General features: G+C 43.0%; 1 protein-coding gene across 1 annotated transcript; it reads right to left on the reverse strand.

Annotated features, from left to right (window-relative positions):
• Positions 1-995: 995 nt before the first annotated feature.
• Positions 996-17,662, reverse strand: Gpalpp1 (GPALPP motifs containing 1). The gene is made up of 8 exons (XM_021635060.2): positions 17,451-17,662; positions 14,522-14,633; positions 13,394-13,501; positions 9,841-9,946; positions 6,867-6,998; positions 6,033-6,197; positions 2,680-2,778; positions 996-1,350 (listed from the first exon to the last, which is right to left on the reverse strand). Exons 1-8 carry the CDS (start codon positions 17,536-17,538, stop codon positions 1,132-1,134), a joined length of 1,029 nt encoding a protein of 342 aa, XP_021490735.1. The 5' UTR covers positions 17,539-17,662; the 3' UTR covers positions 996-1,131.
• Positions 17,663-17,668: the final 6 nt, after the last annotated feature.

Raw genomic sequence — 17,668 nt, forward strand, 5'->3', positions numbered from 1 at the left:
GTGCATTCACTAGGTGCAGTTTGGAGGATGAACTGTGTAATTTAAAATTCATAGATTTGCAAGGGCCCCACACAACGACTCTGAAGCAGATTACATATATTTGGGGAAAAAGGTCCAGGCTGTGGTAGAGACTCAGCATACAGGCCCACCCAAAACTAAGAAGAAACTTGTTAGCCACCAGAAAAAATTAGGGACTGGGGTGTTGTGGGGATGGTCTCTTAGTTATATGAAGAAAAACTAAGAAAACCCAAAATATTCTATACTATGTAAGAAACATTGATTGCCTGTTCCCATATTACTTCAAGAAGAAACACAGATCAGGGTAAATTTGTATGTTTCAAAGATCATTGTCTAACAAATAATGGCGGACAGACAGACCTCGTGTAGGGAAACCCCTCTGAGGCAACAGTTCAGTAAACTAGAAAACACTTTAAAGTTTATATTGACTTTAAAAATCCAGCTGAATACCAGTGTCCATTTCCCAGTGCTACAAATCATGAGGAACTTAATTTAAGAATCACCCTCGGCTCCCACACGTTCCCTTAACCAACATCAAAGACTCTCGGATGGGACTATGGCTAGCTGACATAGTAGCTGTCAGCTCAACTCAGAGAGGCCTTTGAAGCAACGAATCTTCCCTAATTGTAATCTTGTTCAAAGAGCTGGGCCTGGGCGTGCTGGCACTCAGTCCCAGCACTTGGGAGACAGAGGCAGATGGACCCTGCTGCTACACACAGTAAGTTCTAGGCCAGCCAAGGTTACACAGTGAGACCCTCCCCCCCAAAAAAAAACAAGCAAGTGAACAAACAAAACAACTCCCCCCCCTTTTTTTTTCTAAGGAGCACATGACCCTCAAGCTGTATGTCCTAGTCTCATGCGCCATTGCTCTTCACTGGAACCCTTAGCTTTTCTAATAAGCAATGCCCTTATTTGGCTATTGTGAAGATAAAGCAATTTGTTCCATAAACCACACCCCCAACTTCTCAACAGTCACATTTATAAAAATGCAGACTCTGCATCTACTTTATTACAAAAGGAAATATATTTGTGCACATAATTACTATAGACACAGGGATCTTCTGAGGGGCTCAGACTCATCAGTCTGTGTGCACCTCACTGAAGCACACTTACTTATAAAAACATGTTGCCTTTGCCGTGTGAAAAGCGGGTATTTAGTTCCCTGGATTTCTTTATGAGGGCTTTTTTCTGAGATTCATCAAACCGATTAACCTTGAGGTCTTTATCACGGTCAAATGGTATTCTCTCTTGGTGCTTGTTTCTATCTTCAGCAGCCTTATTCTTTAACTTTTTATGATGAATGTCCATGAGGGATTCTGATCTTTTTGATTCCTGTGGAAAGTAAGGAGAACAGAAATAGCAACCTGAGCTCACATAGGTTACGAAGAGTCTATAACCATGAAATTAAGAGATATTTGCAAACCCTGATGGGGGTTTCTGGATCCAAGATGGCATCTATGAAGAAAATGGGCACGGGTGGCAAATATGATTCAGATTTTGCTAACTCCATGCAGCAAAAGAGTAAGAAAGGAAGGGCGTGCAGTCGTTATGGTTACAGAAGTCCTAACAAGAATATAAGCCAAGAGCAGGGGTGTGAGAGAATGGACAGTTTTATTCCCACCTCACAGATGAACTGGTCCCTGAAGCCATTCGGGTAGAAGGAGGTGAAGGTGCTGACAGGTGGAAGCCAAAACAGAAGTGAAAGATGAAAATAAGGAGCGGCCCAACTCCAAGCTTGTGCAACGGCACAGGCCAGAGCGGAAAGGCGTTATCACCCACTGCTCTGCTAGTACTCTTTCCCCGAACCTCCCTCACTTTCCATCTCCTCTAAGCTTGTGTGGGTGCTCAATTTCCAGGTCTAAATAGGTACCATTTTCAGACAAGGTCTGTGCAAGGGCAACTGATTTAATAAGTTTAGGGCTCGGCTGTGGACCTCTGAGTAGATGAGCCGGGGATGCAAGGATTAGCGTGGGCACCTCAAAGCTGGGTGGGTGTGCACACACCCAGGGCTGCAGAGAATGGCGTCCATGACCAGGGACAGTGTGAGGCATTTTCAGGCATTCACCATGACTGTCCTTTACTTAAGTCTTTAAAAAAAAAAATGTGCATGTATGTGATCTTGCATGAGTTTCTTTGTACCACATGTGTGCAAGAGCCCAGAGAGGCCAGAAGAAGGATTGGTGTCCCGGAACTGGAGTTACAGGCAGTTGTAAGGCACCCCAGGGGTGCTGGGAACTGAGCTCAGGTTCTCTGCAAGATTAGTAAACACTCTCAACTACCGAGCTGGCTCTCCAGCCCCTCATGTCGTCTTTCTCAACACTGACTTTTCCTGTAAGTCATCTGTAAAGGTGGCTTTCCTTACAGCTATGGATTTCAAAGATAAGACGGCTACCTCACATCACAATTGATATTTGGTGGTAAGAGCTTGTTTTTGTCATTCCTATTCTTTTCATTTAGAAGCAGGGTACAGTTGATTTTAAGTAATCAGAGAGAGAGAAATAGGACAAAAACACAGAAAACCAGCAAACTCTGGAGTACAAGTCAGAAGGCAGCCTGGACTATGTAGTGAAATCCCAGTACAAAACAAAATGGAAAAGAGAGGAAGAGAGAGAAGGAGAAAGAGATTATTTATAGTTTTATGTATTTTCTTTTCTTACTTACATTGTATGAAGACACTTGCTCAGCCAGTCTCTTATCCCTTTCTGACAGTCTGTTCTCTTCATCTTTCTTACTGAATGACTTCTTTGCTTCTTGTATTTCCTGAAGAATGAACAAAATAACATCATTTAAAAACAGAATTTAAAAGAAACACTATTCATTTTACTTAGATTAAATGACAAAATACTGAACTAAAGCCAGGGTGGTTGAATTCCTCCCAGTCAGAACTGCTACACACTTGAGACGGGATCAGTTAGCGCAGGAGTGTGTGACGTCCTGAGAAAGGAGAACAGTGCAGTCCAAACCAAACCCCTCTTCAATCACCCAACTGGAAGAAACTCACGATGAGTCTGGACTAACAATGATACAAGAAATCTTCTACTGTTTTCAAAAATAGTAAAAATAAAAAGTATATACATATTGACGAGAGAGAAAGAATAAGAAAATGACATTGTCATCATTCAACGATGGTATGAGTGGTCTATGTAGAAAACCCATGAAACCTACCAACACACTAGAGCTAACAGAAGCTGGGATAGCAAAGGCGTGTGACACAAAGTCAGAGGATGTACCACAGTAGAAACACACACACATGCACACACACACTCCTTACAGTGCCCTGTAGGATCCTGTAACTAGAGAAGGGTTACAGTGATACTCTAGAGAACACTGGAGTGAGGAAGCTACACAAACATGACTGGACATCATTCTGAAGGCATATTTCAAAATTGCTTTTGTTTAGGCAAACCTCATATAATTCCCAGCATCCTCATGGAGAAGGCTCACAGCTGTCTGTAACGCTAGTCTCAGGGAGATCTAACAACCTCTTCCAGCCTCAGTGGGCATCATGTGTGCATGTGGTGCACAGACACACAAGCAGGAAAAATCCTTGTACACATTAAGAAATAAAATAAAATAAAAACTTTAAAAAGCAGCTAAGAGAAGTGGGCAGTTCACGCCTGTAATCCCAGCCCTGGGAAACTAAGGCAGGGAGACTGTTGAGTTAGAGGTTACTGAGCTACAGTAAAACTTTGTCTCAACAAAACCACGACAGGCATCCCGGAGCCACTAGCTTCTGGACTATTTAGACCTGGCATCATGTGTTGTTTTTTTACTTCTCCTATGCATACTGGATCACCTCACCTATTCCCATACTTAAATTTCTTTTAATCTTTGGGACCACCGAGGAGTTATGAGGTTGCAAAGTCTATCAGGAAGGATGCTAAAATGTGGAGAACTCAACACAACACCCACCCCTTGACACCTCTTTTTAAAAAATATCATTTACATTTTGAGGGGGCAAACACATGCCATGGCATGCACGTGGAGGTTGGGACAGCACGAGAGAGTCATCTCTCCTTCCTCCAAGTGGGTCCTGGGGACTGAACCTAGGCTATCATGCCTGGGAGAAAGCACCTTTACCCACTGGGCCAGGCCACTGCTCCCCACCTTACCACTTCTAACTCAGAACCAACTCTCCACAAAACAAAAGCTCAGACAGCTTTCATCTTATCTTTTTCTTTCTATCACCTGCAACCAAACGCAAGAATTCAACTCATAGCTACATGTGGCAAATGGAAATCCTTAGATTTCAACAAGAGAGAATAAATCAAATGTAGAGCTTTTTAGATCAGAACTGATAAAGCTATCATCACAAGGTGACAAACACTTTATAGCAATTTAAACCAGTTAGATGGAGTAAGTTTAATGAGTAGTGCCAGAGACACTGGTTCAGTTTCTAACACCCAACAGAGTGTTTCTTAGTAAACAAAAATGTAAAAGCTAATACACTTTGTGTACACAGCCTTTTGTACCTTTGTAATCTGTTTAACACAGCAGTGGAGACACTTTTGCCCATGCTGGCAGTACCTAAGCATATACACCTGCTACAGTCATTCTGAGAGGTTATCTACGGCTCACTTCATTTGCTAGGTTAGACTGCAAGGTTAGTTTTCTTTCAAAGAAATTTACCATTTCATGTATAGTATAATGGTATATAGAACAGTATATCATTTCATATATGGTATAAAGACCAGGGGATTTGGAGTTAGAAGCTTAAAAATGATTTTTTTCTGGTGGTCATTTCCTAGCTCTGTGACAATCTGTGAAGGGTGTCCTCAGGAAGGGGGGTTTCCTGTCCATAAAATAAGGGTGTGTAACCCAGTCTTGCAGCTTCGCTTAGTTTTAAGAATGGCAGCAGAATGGAAGATGGAATCAAGGACTGTGAGGATGATTCATACATTTCTTTCAGAATCACAATCTCAAAAAGTAGCGCTGCGGGGGCTAGCACTCCACAGGAAGTTAGGGAACACGGACCCAGGGTAAAAACTGCAACTGGCTCGGAGAGGCGGCGGTGGGAGGACTCGCGGATTCAAAGAAAGTTTCGGGTGACATGAGTGAGGCAAGAACACTAGGAATGAGAAACAGAGAAGAGAAACTCGCGGCAGGGTGGGAGGGAACAAGCAGACCAGACAAAGGAGAGAGCAGGGCATGGACCAGCACCAGCCGACTGGCTGTCCCGGCTCCAGGCTGCTGAGGTACTACTGCCCTTTCTCCTATCCTTCAGGCAACTGCACAAGCTGGGCAGGAAGTAAGGATGGCTTCCACCAAGAAACTTCCACCCAGACCGCCACCCCACAAACAAAGGCTTAGACTTGAAGTAACCAGGAACAGACACAGCCTTCGCTGGCTCTGAGAACAGACAGAACTTGGTGTAGTTAAGACCACCTGAAACAGTGGCCAAGTTGGAGTGAGAAACAGCAGCTCATGACTAACAGCTAGCAGACTGTCAAGGTCAGCAGCTAATAAAGCTTAAGTCAGAGAGGGACAGGGGGAGGCTCTGACTATCCCTAGCTAGGTGGGCACATAACCAGGACATTTCTCTGGTTGACCATGGAACATGCATAGAGCATCTGGGCTCTCCATTACTTTCCTGATGGTCCAGAGAACTAACCCACATCACAGTAGTTACTCAGCCCTTGTCTAGTCTTTGCCACAGACCTGTAAAAATAGGACACAAGAGAGTTCTTGGAAACTCCCACTGCTCTCAAGAGTTCCAATTTTCCTAAATTTCACACTTGTCCTCAATTTCTCACATCTCTGTAATCCTCCTGAATAAAGCTTGCTTCCACTTTGCATGATGCTCATGGTACCATGTCTTCAGTCTTCACTAGTGTGAGACAAGGAACTCAGAGCCACCATCCCAGGCCTTTTGGATCATGTACAACTGTTCTGTTGCCCCCAACACTCTACATCAGCAGTATCCTTAAATAATTTTGTATTGTACCGTTGCAAGTTCAAGCAAAACTGGACCGAATACATCAATAAAAAGCAAGGAAAGAAAAACACCCTGTTACCTTAGCTTTCCTTTCCCGGTCGGCTGGAGTGTCTGTCCAGGCAGACCGGTCTCCGGATTTGTCATCAGCTCTTCTCTTAAAGGTTCTTGGTCCAAGACCAAAGTCTTTCATTTCCGGAGGAAGCTCAGTCATCCATGACTCTCTTGTGATGAGTTTAGATGAATCCTGTATGAGAAGTAAAGTTAGATACAAAGCAGTAAGTCGAGTGTGGTGCACACACCTTTAATCCCAGAACTCAGGAGGCGGAGGCAGGGGAATCTCTGTGAGTTCCAGGCCAGGATGGTCTACAGAGCGAGTCCAGGACAGCGAAGGCTACACAGAGAAACCCTGTCTTGAAAAATAGACAAACCAAAAGGACAAAAAGGCCAAAGTAGTAGCTGTGCACGGTGGCACACAGAGGCAAGCAGATTTCTGTGTTCAAGGGTAGCGCTGGCTACATAGTAAGCCAGCACTACAAATGAGACTGTCTCAAAACAAAATCTCCACACAAACAAAGCTATACATAAACATAAATGTATGTATGTATAATACACACTTTCCCTCAATTTCTCCTATCTCTCTGTCTCTCTCTGCACGTTCTTTGCTACTTCCCCGGGGGTGGAGAGTTGGCTCAGAGGTTAAGAGCTCTCGCCGTTCTTGCAGAGGATGCAGGTTCAGTTCTTAGCACCCACATGGTGGCTCACAACCGTTTGTAACTCTAGTTCCAGGTGATCTGACTCCCTCTTCTAGCCTCCTCAGACACCAGGTATATACTTGGTGCACATGCATACAGACAGGCAAAACACTCATACACATAAAATAAATCAATTTTTAGAAAAGCCTTTGAAAACTTACATCATTTCCTTTGGTCAATTTTTCCTTCATTCTCTGGGCCCTTTTTTCGAACTCTGCCGTTACACTATAGTTGCTAGGTCCTTTTGCAGGCATTGGTCCAACAATACCCTCATCTTCACTGCTCTCTGCTTCCTTTTAAAACAAGACAGCATCTTTAATCTAAGAAGAGACCGATTATCTTAAACTACTTGGAATTGAGCTGAAATGGATTACACACAAACAATAGAGCAAACAAAAATACACTGCTAGCACATCATCAACAGTGAGCTTTCTCTTGGTTCCCTTGGAGAGGATAGCTTCACAGCTATGGACTACCTCATGTTTCTTCCTGTGTCACAGGAGACCTCATTCTATCATTCCTATTTGTTTCTGTTCTCTCTCTTCCCCCCCTCTCTTCTCTCCCTCCTTTGTGTTGCTGGTAGGAACCAGGTTTTGTATGCAAGGGCTCTCCTACTGAGTCACTTGTCCAAGCTTTCAACCCTCTGATTGATGTATGGAGATCTGGCCTTCGAATCCCTTCTGATATGGCATTCCTGGTATTACCAATTGGTCAGAAATGACATGTTTGAAACCTGCTTTGCTCTCTGTTCATGAAGTGCCTTTTGGAATATGGCAAGTGAGTCAGGGTGTTACTATCAGCTTGTATGAAACAAGAATCCTGTGACAGCTCCCCTAACATGACCGAGATGTGTTAATACAGTTCCCAGCATTGCTGACAGATTGCACAGACAAAACACTGCTGTGACACCTCTTGTTCTCTCTCTGTCTTTCTCTGATTTAACAATTTGAGTGAGCTATCCCTTTCTCCTACCTTGTCTTCAACACTCGAGATTCTCTTTCCCATGTCTTGTACTCTGTCGGTGAGGCTTAACTCTGAGGTTTTTGTTTGACATCCTAAATTTTTCATTTCCAGTTTTATTTCACTTTGAACTTTCTTTAGAGTAATTCTATTTCTTCGTTAAATTCGGCTTCCAAGTCTTGAATTGTTTTCACTATTTCATTCAACTATTTGTATTTTCAAACTTCATTGAGGGATTTATTCACACCCTTTTTAAGGTCCTTGAGTCTATCCACAATTGCTATCTTAAGGGCCTTGTCTTGTGCGTCAGCTACACTGCATTTTTCAGTGCCTACTGTAATAAGGTTACTGGCTTCTGGAGGAGGCGAGTTGTCTTGGCTGTTCAAGTTTGTGTTTTTGTACTGAGATCTAGGCATCGAGTTTGAGGTATTTCTTGGTGTCTGTCTCAGGTCATTGTTGGGTGGGTTTTCTGTTCTCTGGCTGCTGTTGCCCTTCCTGTTGCAAAAACAAGCGAGGGGGCTGTAGGTCCCTGGTACACATGCCTCTGTATGTTGATGGGTGAAGAAAAGAATGTAATTGGGCTAGGAGGAAAGGCCGTGAGGGTCTGTGGTCAAGAGCAAGGGGGATTGGGGTCCACACGAAGAGACAGAATCCACAGGGAATGTAGGTGGGTAGCAGAGGGGCTCCTGAAGCAGGCTGCTACCTACAGAACGAACAGCAGGTCTGGAGAGATCCTTATGGAGGACAGTGAAAATCACCAAATCCCAGCCCAATGTGGCCACTAAGGGCCACAGTAGGTGGTAGCGGCCATGAAGGAGTGGAGATGGGCTAGAACTGCATCTTGTTCTGAAGTTGGCTGGGAACCACGTCTACGCTATGCGCACAAGCCAGCGTCTCCACTAAGCGACGTAAACGGCTGACCTTCTGTGCAGCAGGGTTGCTTGAGATGCTGATTGCTCTCTTGGTTGGCAGTGTATCTCTTCTTAATAAACTGTTTCTGCTCCTGATGCACCTGTGTCTATGCTCAATTCCTTGTCTGGGATCACAAGGACCTGCAACTCCTCTGGCGACGTCTACTGAGCCCTAGTATCTATGATAGCAACTTTATTTGAAAATATGATAGAAGTTAGGCACCATTCTAGGCCATTTTCCACAGCCCTTGCTCTTTTTGTTTTATTTTTGTGGTAGTAATTCGTACCACTCTATTGTTAGAAGAACCTTTACCATTTGCCCTCTTTGGAACCATGAAACTAGGGGAAAACTTGGATAATTCAAAGCCATTCAGTTTGGTCTGACTAGTACTAACTTGACAGGCTCAGGCATGAGCATTTAATACAATTTTGGTCAAACATGGATAGAGAGCCTACAGGAAACTTTCAGGAAGGCTTCCCTTCCTCTATCAGAGGTGAAGGCATCCATTCACCTTCAGCGCCTGGACACTGGGAACTGCATGTCAATGTGAAGACTTTGTGTAAGGGGTATAAGGAAAGCAATCATCTGAAGGGGATTACCATGCCTAAGAAGACAGGAAAAAAAAAGATGGAAAAAATGGAGATTATATTGTTAAATTACCCAATCTCAGACTGGTCTTACTTCTAGACCTCTTATGTATCAAACACACACTTTTTTTTGCTTTTAGAAAGCAAAGTGTGCACCACTGTGGTGGTTAGCTTTGACTGTCACTGTCAACGTGACATAATGTAGAATCACCTGGGAAGAGTCTTAGCCAGGAACTGGCAAAATCAGGCTGGCCTGTGGGCACTTCTGTGAAGGAAGGGTTATCTAGATGATGTTAACTGAGGCAGGAAGAGATACCCACTGTGGGTGGCACCATTCCCTAGGCAGAGGATCTTTATTGTGTAGCAGTTTCCTCCAAAGTTAAAACCTTCCACCTTATCGGGAAACTTAAGACAGGGAGTAAAAAGAATTGAAAATACCACCCTTCAAAGGCAAGGAGCACAAACCATAACACCTGACAGTCCTGTTTTGCTAAGAGTTATAAGGTGCGAGAATAGCTTCTGTTTCATCTCCAGGTGTTCTACTCTCAGAATAAGCAACAGTGTGTTAAGAGAATCATTTGGAGTCTCCTCTCTCGTGTGAATCTCATGATTACAGATACCATTCAAGTTCTGTGTTTGTTATACATTTTAGTCTTTAAGTGAAAACTTTCCAAACCTCTGAGTTGAAGAATGATGACACTTGTCCTGGATCCTCTCTGCTTCTGTCACTTTTCTGTGTAGACTTAATGAAACCAGGTGGTAATGCAGGACCTATCATAGGCCTGAAAAGAAAATATACCTATCATCATTCTCTCATGACTTTAAAAGGCTGTTTTCAGAATAAAAGCTCACAATCATTAAAGAAAGCCAGCCAATAACAAATATTGAGAGTAAGAAATTTTTGTAGCATTATATTCACTAGTATTAATAGTTTTTTTACTGTTTAAAAACTTAATTTTTTGCACCTGTTATTTTCTACTTCACTTCAAATGAAAAATATTTCATTTCTTTATAGGAATGTGTGTGCTTATGGAGGTCAGAGGACACCTTTAGGAAATGGGTTCTCTTTGTGTACCTGGGGATTGAACTCAGTCTCTCAGGCTGCAGGACACGGCTGGCGACTCGCCAACCAGATTCTACAGTAAAATGTTTTTGATAGGCCTGTACTCATGAGGATATTTTCCATCTTGTGCTCTGACTTCCATTCTGTTTTGGTATTTGCTATCCACTGAAGAATTCCACTGGGCCTTGTAATTACAGTCAGAGCTACTTAAGTAGGAAGTGTGTTTTTCTAAGGACCCCTACAGCAGGTACATATGACAGATGCCAGCAGTCAGGGGCAGTGCACCACAGCAGTGCAAGCCTGTACACAGTCCTTGCTAAAAATCCGGTGATGATGCAGGGGCGGCGAGGAATGCAGCCGGTCCACCGTGCCCTGCAGACGAAGGAGACGGCGAGGGGCCAATCACAGTTCACCGGGTGCATGTTTCTAGTTCCACATACGCCACTGTACTTTGCGAAGAATTAATAGCCAACATCAACACAACCAGTAGAAGCTAAGCTGGCGTCTAAGCCCTGGACCATTTGGTGTCAAATTTCATGATTTTTAAGAGTTGCATTCTCAGGCAACTGTCATCAATACGAGAGAACTGCCTCACTCCTGAGCCTTTTGTAGAAAGGAAAACCTACTTTCCTCTCACGTCATACCTTCAGTTCCTTTATCCAGTGTTTTCCTCATGGTTCTCCCTGGTCAGTGTCACCTACCCAGGTGCCACTGAAGCCCTAAGCTGGATTTCCACGTGGTGTCTTGTTGACTTAGAGCCTCCCTGGCAGGCTTCCTGGCAGAGGGGAAACAGTACTGAGAGTCGATGGATCTGACCGCTTAATAATCTCCTCTTGCTTCAGGAACCAAGATGAGTGTAACAGTTTTGTATATGAATGCATGCAGTTACAGACTGTCAGAAAGATCCAATTAACTGCCATTTACAAGCTACAAGGAAATGTTAGAAGTTTTCTTTTTTCTAAGTATATTTCTTCCCAGGGCTACACAGACATTAATTGTTCGATTTTATGACTTTAGAATTTGTGGAGATAAAATCTGTGGTATAAGCTTAGAAGACAGTAAATATATTGGGCCAATGAGAAAGCTCAGTGGGTAAAGGCTCTTGCCGGCAAGCTGAGGACCTGAGTTCAATCCCTGGGACTCACAGAGTGAAAGGGGAGAATCAAGTCCCACAAGTAGTCCTGTGACTGCCACCTGTGCAGTGGTGTCATATGTGTGTCCCCCATGGACAAAAAAAATAATAAAGATTTAAATAGAATTATATAAATATAAATATATATAAAATGTAAGACAGCCATGGCATTCTACAGTTGTATCAGAGATTTTTTACTTCAGTGTATGCTAGTATTTATTTCACACATGGACTTCATTGTCCAAAATATTCTTTTCTTTTTTTTTCTTCACTTTTTAAAACTGAAAATAGATTTTTTTCCCTTATAATATATTCTGATTACGGTTTTCATTCCCTCAATTCCACTTAGATCCTTCCGGCCTCTCTACTCACCAAAATCTACAGTACATCTTTCTCTCTCGTTAGAAAACAGGCATTTAAAAATAAAATAAAACAAACAAAGCAGAACAGGATAAAACAAATAGAAAAAAAAAGTCACAGAGAAAGCACAAGAAACACATCTGGATATAGATTTGCTCACAGAATTCTCATAAAAACACAAGATCAGAAAACATCATGTATGAGCAGAAGGCCTGTAAGGTAAAGAGAACGCCCAGACCAAAATGTACTTTTCAAGAAAGGAGCTGCAACAGATTAAATACACTATGAGTACAGCTTGTCCAAAATGCCTGGACATGAGCATTTCAAACTTCAGATTCTGAACTATTTATAGATGCATGGTGAGAAGCCTTGGGGAAGGGGTCTCAAGCCTAAATATAAAATTCATTGCATTTCATATACACCTTCTGCAAATAGCCTAAAGGCAATTGCAGATGATATTCTACGTGATAACTATATACATAAAACAAGGTTTGTATACACTGAATAGCAGACTTGTGGTATCATGCTGGCTTCACTCAAAGTCTAGGATTTGGAAGCATTCTGGATTGTAGATTTTGAGGTGAGAGATGGTTTATCTATAATGGGTTCTTCTGAAGAAATGTTATATCCCAGGGGACAGTAGCTTATCTATAAAAGGCTAGAAACAGGTCCTAACTTTTATGCTTTGAGACCAACATCTGTGTACCTGGATCATCTGTGCTACTTTCAAAATGTAAAAAGCATTATTTGTTTAGGGATGCCACAAAAATGGCAGTAGACTGCGTGGCCCTGCTGTACCTAAAAGAAACAGAGTTACATGGAAATTAGGTATTGGCACATAAAGTCCTAAACTGAATATAAAAAGAAACAGCCACCTCTTCTATGTACTCTTACATACAGGCATGCATGGGATATGTATTATATTAGTAAATTGTCATGTGCTCCTTAAGCTCCCTGAGAAGGGGTTCTGGATGTGGGTCCCACTTCAAAACCAAGCGTGTTTGTCTCCAAGACCCCTTGTTCAGGAACAGGCTGGCTCCCAGCCCTATGAAACAGGGAAAGGAGAACAGAAAATATGCCTCTCCCTCAACCCCCCAAAAAAGGCACGAGCCTGAGTCCAGGAGAGCAAATCAGCTGGGTAGAAACACGGCTCTAGAACACAGCTTCACAGTGAGGCCTGCCCAGCACCTTCCCAGAGCAGAAGACCCTGCTACTGTTTGCCAGGGTAATGGCTAGTTGAAGTCTTACCCAGGAGCAGACATTCTGTTTCTCTTTGTCCGTCAGGGGCTCTAGCTGTTTTCCCAGTGCTTCTCCAGTCATTTCTGCTGGATGAAGTGAGTGCCTGCCTTGATGTTCTACTGTGTATCTGCTGTTTGAGTCTTCTAGTCTCTGTTGCTTCATCCTAATAAATTTGTTCATTCAAAACTAAAAGGATGGCTATCATGGGTCAGTCTCTGTATAAAACAATATAATATTATGAACTTTGGCTCAAGCTGAGTGTGGTGGTGCACACCTTTAGTCCCAGAACTCAGGGAGGCAGAGGCAGGTGGATTACTATGAGTTCAAGACCAGCCTGGTCTATCTACAAAGTGAGCCCAGGACAGCCAATGCTACACAGAGAAAGCCTGTCTCAAAAAACAAAAACAAAATAGTTGAAACATTACACATTATCACCTTGGAGGAGAGTCATCCTGCTTCTTAAACCCAGGAGGAAGGGCTGGCCCGAAAAACCCATCATCATCATCATCATCATCATCTCTTTCTTGGTTTCTTCTCTGCTTTCTGAAAACAAAATGTATCATTACATAAGTTAAAGATATGTTAAATTTTTATAAAAAGCTTTAATTTTGAAAGAAAAGACTAACTTTAAGTAGATATCTAAACACTAAAGTCATCCTGTCAAAACAAAACAACAGCAAGCCCTCGATGGCAGTGCATTACAACAGTTCTTAATATTTTCCTGGAGTTTATCCTCAGTTTCTTATTTACCAGGACTAGATCAGTATTCTGTATCTTGTGGAGAATTCAAGATTCCACTAAGTGAAAGATCTCAGCAGTCTGTGTGGCCCTTTCTTAGTGAAATGCATGAGTTCAGCTTTTATTTTCCCTCTCAGAAGCACTGTAAGTTGCCTTTTCTGTCTCAGAATCTTGAAAGGACATCAAAAACCTTATTAATCTGTAAAAAAAAAAAAAGGTTCAACTTAATCTACCTGACCCATGGTTTGTAAGGCTAGATTAGAAGGGAATCATTTATTTAAACAGAACATCCCGCTGTGTATCAATTTAAAAAAGAACGTCTATGCAATTACTTATAGCATTTAGTTATTTCAATGATATGTTAAGGAAACCCTCTTATATATAATCTTACTGGGCTAGAGATGTAGCTCAATGGTAGACAGCCTGCCTGTCCTGCTCAAGGCCATAGGTTTGATTCCCTAGCACCATGCACACAGACTATTAATTCATTAATTCATCCATTTACTTTAGGCATCTCTATATCCACACACTACTAGAATACGCTGTTTTTTATTTTTATTTTATTATTTTGGAGACAGGCTCTCACTATGTAGCCCTGGCTAGCCTCTAACTCACATGGATCAGCGGCAGAGCCAGCTGAGATTAAAGGTGGGTACCACCTCACCAATTACAATAAGCTTCTTCATAGAAGATTTTGTGAAAGCCATAGGAGGTGACCTCTTTCCTGTGCTGCACAAATCCAAATACAGTGTTCTAGTAGCCACGGGTTCCAGCCAACTTAGGAGAGGTGTGAAGCTTGGTTCGCTGTCTAATTTAGTGACTTACCTTGCAGTTGGACCAGTGTCATCTTCTTCAGACAAAGAACTACTGTCCTCGTCACTGTCTGAGGAGTCCGAACTGCTGCTTCTGTAGTCAGGAGGCAAAGCTGGCCCTGCAACTGTACAAGGTCGGATAGATGTGTTATAGCTCTTTCACCAAGTCCTCCTAGCTGGAATTTTCTTTCCAGACACAGCTGGCTAGCATTTACTATGGACTTTTATTTTCTAAATATTCATCTACCAACTCTCCACCCACCAGGGACAGAGTAAATACTTCTAAAGAAACAAACATGAAAAAATCAGTTCAGACAAAGTTCTGCTACTGAAACAGTTAAAACTTGTCTGTGTGGACTGGCCAAGAAAGGTCGCTCTGACAAGGCATTTGGGTGACACAGGGGCCATACAGCAATCCACAAGAACATGCTAGACAGAGGAAAGAGTCAGCAGAAAAGAACAAGCTATGCGCTCTCCTGAACCACCTGATGCTTGAGGCTGAAGAGGTTAGTACGTCTAACACAAAGGAGGGCAGGGCTGTAAGCTTTGGAGATGAATTCTTTGGCTTTGAATTTGTACTTCTACGGGAGTTGTGAGAGTTAGCTTAACCTGCCTGTGTTACTTTGTTTAAGCCCCTAACCATGAGTCCTGACAAGAAGGAAACACTCAAGAATTCTATACTGATAAGCCCTGAGGACATTATGAAAAGTGCCACAGTTACAGAAACTCCCGACTGTTTGAGCCCCTCCCCCAAGGATACTTAGAACAGCTCATTCACCACACTATGCTAGGAGCTGTGGGCTGGGAGGGGAGGGGGGTTTTGTTCAACATACTTCAGTTCAGGAGAAGAGCTTTAGAGATGGATGGACAGTGGTGGCTATGCAAACAGTGTGAATGCCGCTGAAAAGCATGCTTTCAAATGGCTAATGTAGTACAGCCAATGAACATTTCATGAGAACATGTAAGAAAAAATACTAGTGTCTCAGTTGGGGTGTCTACTGCCGTGATGAAACACCATGACCAAAAGCTTGTGTCAAGATGACAAAAAAGAGCACCAACCAGCATAGCAACATCTGTACATCTGTGTTTGTTGATACCTTAGTCACAGGAGAGAGGAAATGAAGCTAGCCTAAATGTCCATCAGCAGATAAATGGACAGCAGAAATATGGTATAAAATATACAATGGGATTATTGTATATTCAACTGTATTATTGTGGATTATCGTGGATTCAGCTGTAAAGAATGAAATCAGGAAAGTTTCAGGAAAATGGTTGTAACTAGAAAACATTCTACAGTGAGGTAACCCAGTTTCAGAGGCAAATGCTGTGTGTCCTCTCTGATAGTTGCACTCTAGCTTATAATGTTCGCGGGGCGAGTATGGACATAGGCCATGAAACTAGAGAGGAGACCACAAGGGGTTAAAAGTGGTGTTGAGGGATCGGGGACATACAGGCAAAACAAAGGGGAAAGGAGGTTACGGGAGATGAGTGAAAGCTCTAAGAGGGTTGGGGTGGGGGGGGTGGAAAGAAAAATTAACAAAAATTTTATTTATTTAGAAAATGCCATAATGAGGAGTCTTGACAGATGGCTCAACCAACAGTTAAGAATGTACACTGCAGAGCCCCCAAGTTTGGATCTCAGTACCCACATCAGGAGGCTCACAACTGCCTGTAACTACAGTTTCAAGATATTCCACAACCTCTAGCCTCCTCAGGTACCTGCATTCACATGTACACGCCCCCCCCACGAATATAAATAATGCAACCTAATGCTTTGTATGCTAATTTTAAAAACTCTACAAGACAGTAAGACAAACAATTTAATAGGAAATGAGCAAGACTTTATCAGAGCACAGTGGTAAAAAATAACCAAAGAATAAGAAAAGTGGTCAATTTCATTTCCCACAAGGAAATGCAAATTAAAACTACGATGAAAATATGGCTTCAAAACACTAGATGGCAAAGACAGAGAGAAATGATTAGGGAAGGCACAGAACAATCAGAATTCCCATACTTGCTGAGGACCTTGGTAAACTGGTTTAATTCTGAAGCTGAGGGTGTATGTATGTGTCTGTGTATATATATATATAACTAATACATTAATATGTTGTTAATATACATTATTAATATTTTGTAATATATTATTGCTTATATATTACTTGTATTGTTAATAGGTAATATTACATATAATGTAGTGAACTCTTTGTAAGTTAAAAACCGGAATCTATTCAAATGTCTGTCGTCAGTAAAATGGGTAAATGAATTGCAGGGGATTTACCCAACAGAATTCATTAACTCATATGTTTTCAACCTTAATTGCATGGAAACTTTCTTGCTAACAAAGAATAAAGGGGATTTAAAAAAAAAAATGGCTACATTAGAAACAAGGGCTGGAAAGAAGACTCTGGTGGAGGCTCGGTCTCTGGGTAGCCAGAAAATCAGATTTAGAAATAGTTGCACTATTCCTTCACTTTTGTTTTTTCTAAACTATAATCTCTCAGCCAAAAAGAAGCCTGTCTTCAAGGAAGCATAAACCTGGACCTTGTGAGCCACTGGAGTGTGTGTGTGAGACGGAACGATAGAATAAAAGGCCAGGAAGTCAGGCCGGGGACGAGAGAGGCACTCGATCTTCGGCAGGCGTCTTCTAAGTTCGAAGGTACCCAGACACGAAGCTCAGGTTTGGGCTTCATCAGACTAGCCATCCTCTTTTCCCACGGAGGGTGGGATTTTCTTATTGATCAGGAGGGGGCTAAACAGACGACGGGACGAAGACTGGCCAGTCAGCACCTTCGGGCTCATACCCACTGCACACTGGGGCTGCATCGCCGTTTTAAGGACGTGTCAAGCCCCTAACACTCCGGCGTGCCCCGCAGGGCTGGCCGCGCCCCCTCCGCCGTGGCCGCCAGCCCTTCCCGGGACGGCGAGCGCCCGCTGCGGCTTACCCGGGCTCGGGTCCCGCTCCTCGTCCTCGGCGGTCGCGTGCTCCTTGAAGCCTGGCGGCAGTGCCGGCCCAATCAGGTCCCTGGCCATTCGCTGCGACGCACGGTCGCTCGGAGCCCAAGCCGACCTGCACACGCAGTTCAGTTAAACCCAGCGGGGACGGCGGGCCGAGCCCCGCAGCCGCCAGTTTTTCCGGCCCCGTCTGATGACGCAAGCCCGC

The sequence above is a fragment of the Meriones unguiculatus genome, chromosome 9 (genome assembly GCF_030254825.1).
Source record: "Meriones unguiculatus strain TT.TT164.6M chromosome 9, Bangor_MerUng_6.1, whole genome shotgun sequence".
Classification (NCBI taxonomy): domain Eukaryota; kingdom Metazoa; phylum Chordata; class Mammalia; order Rodentia; family Muridae; genus Meriones; species Meriones unguiculatus.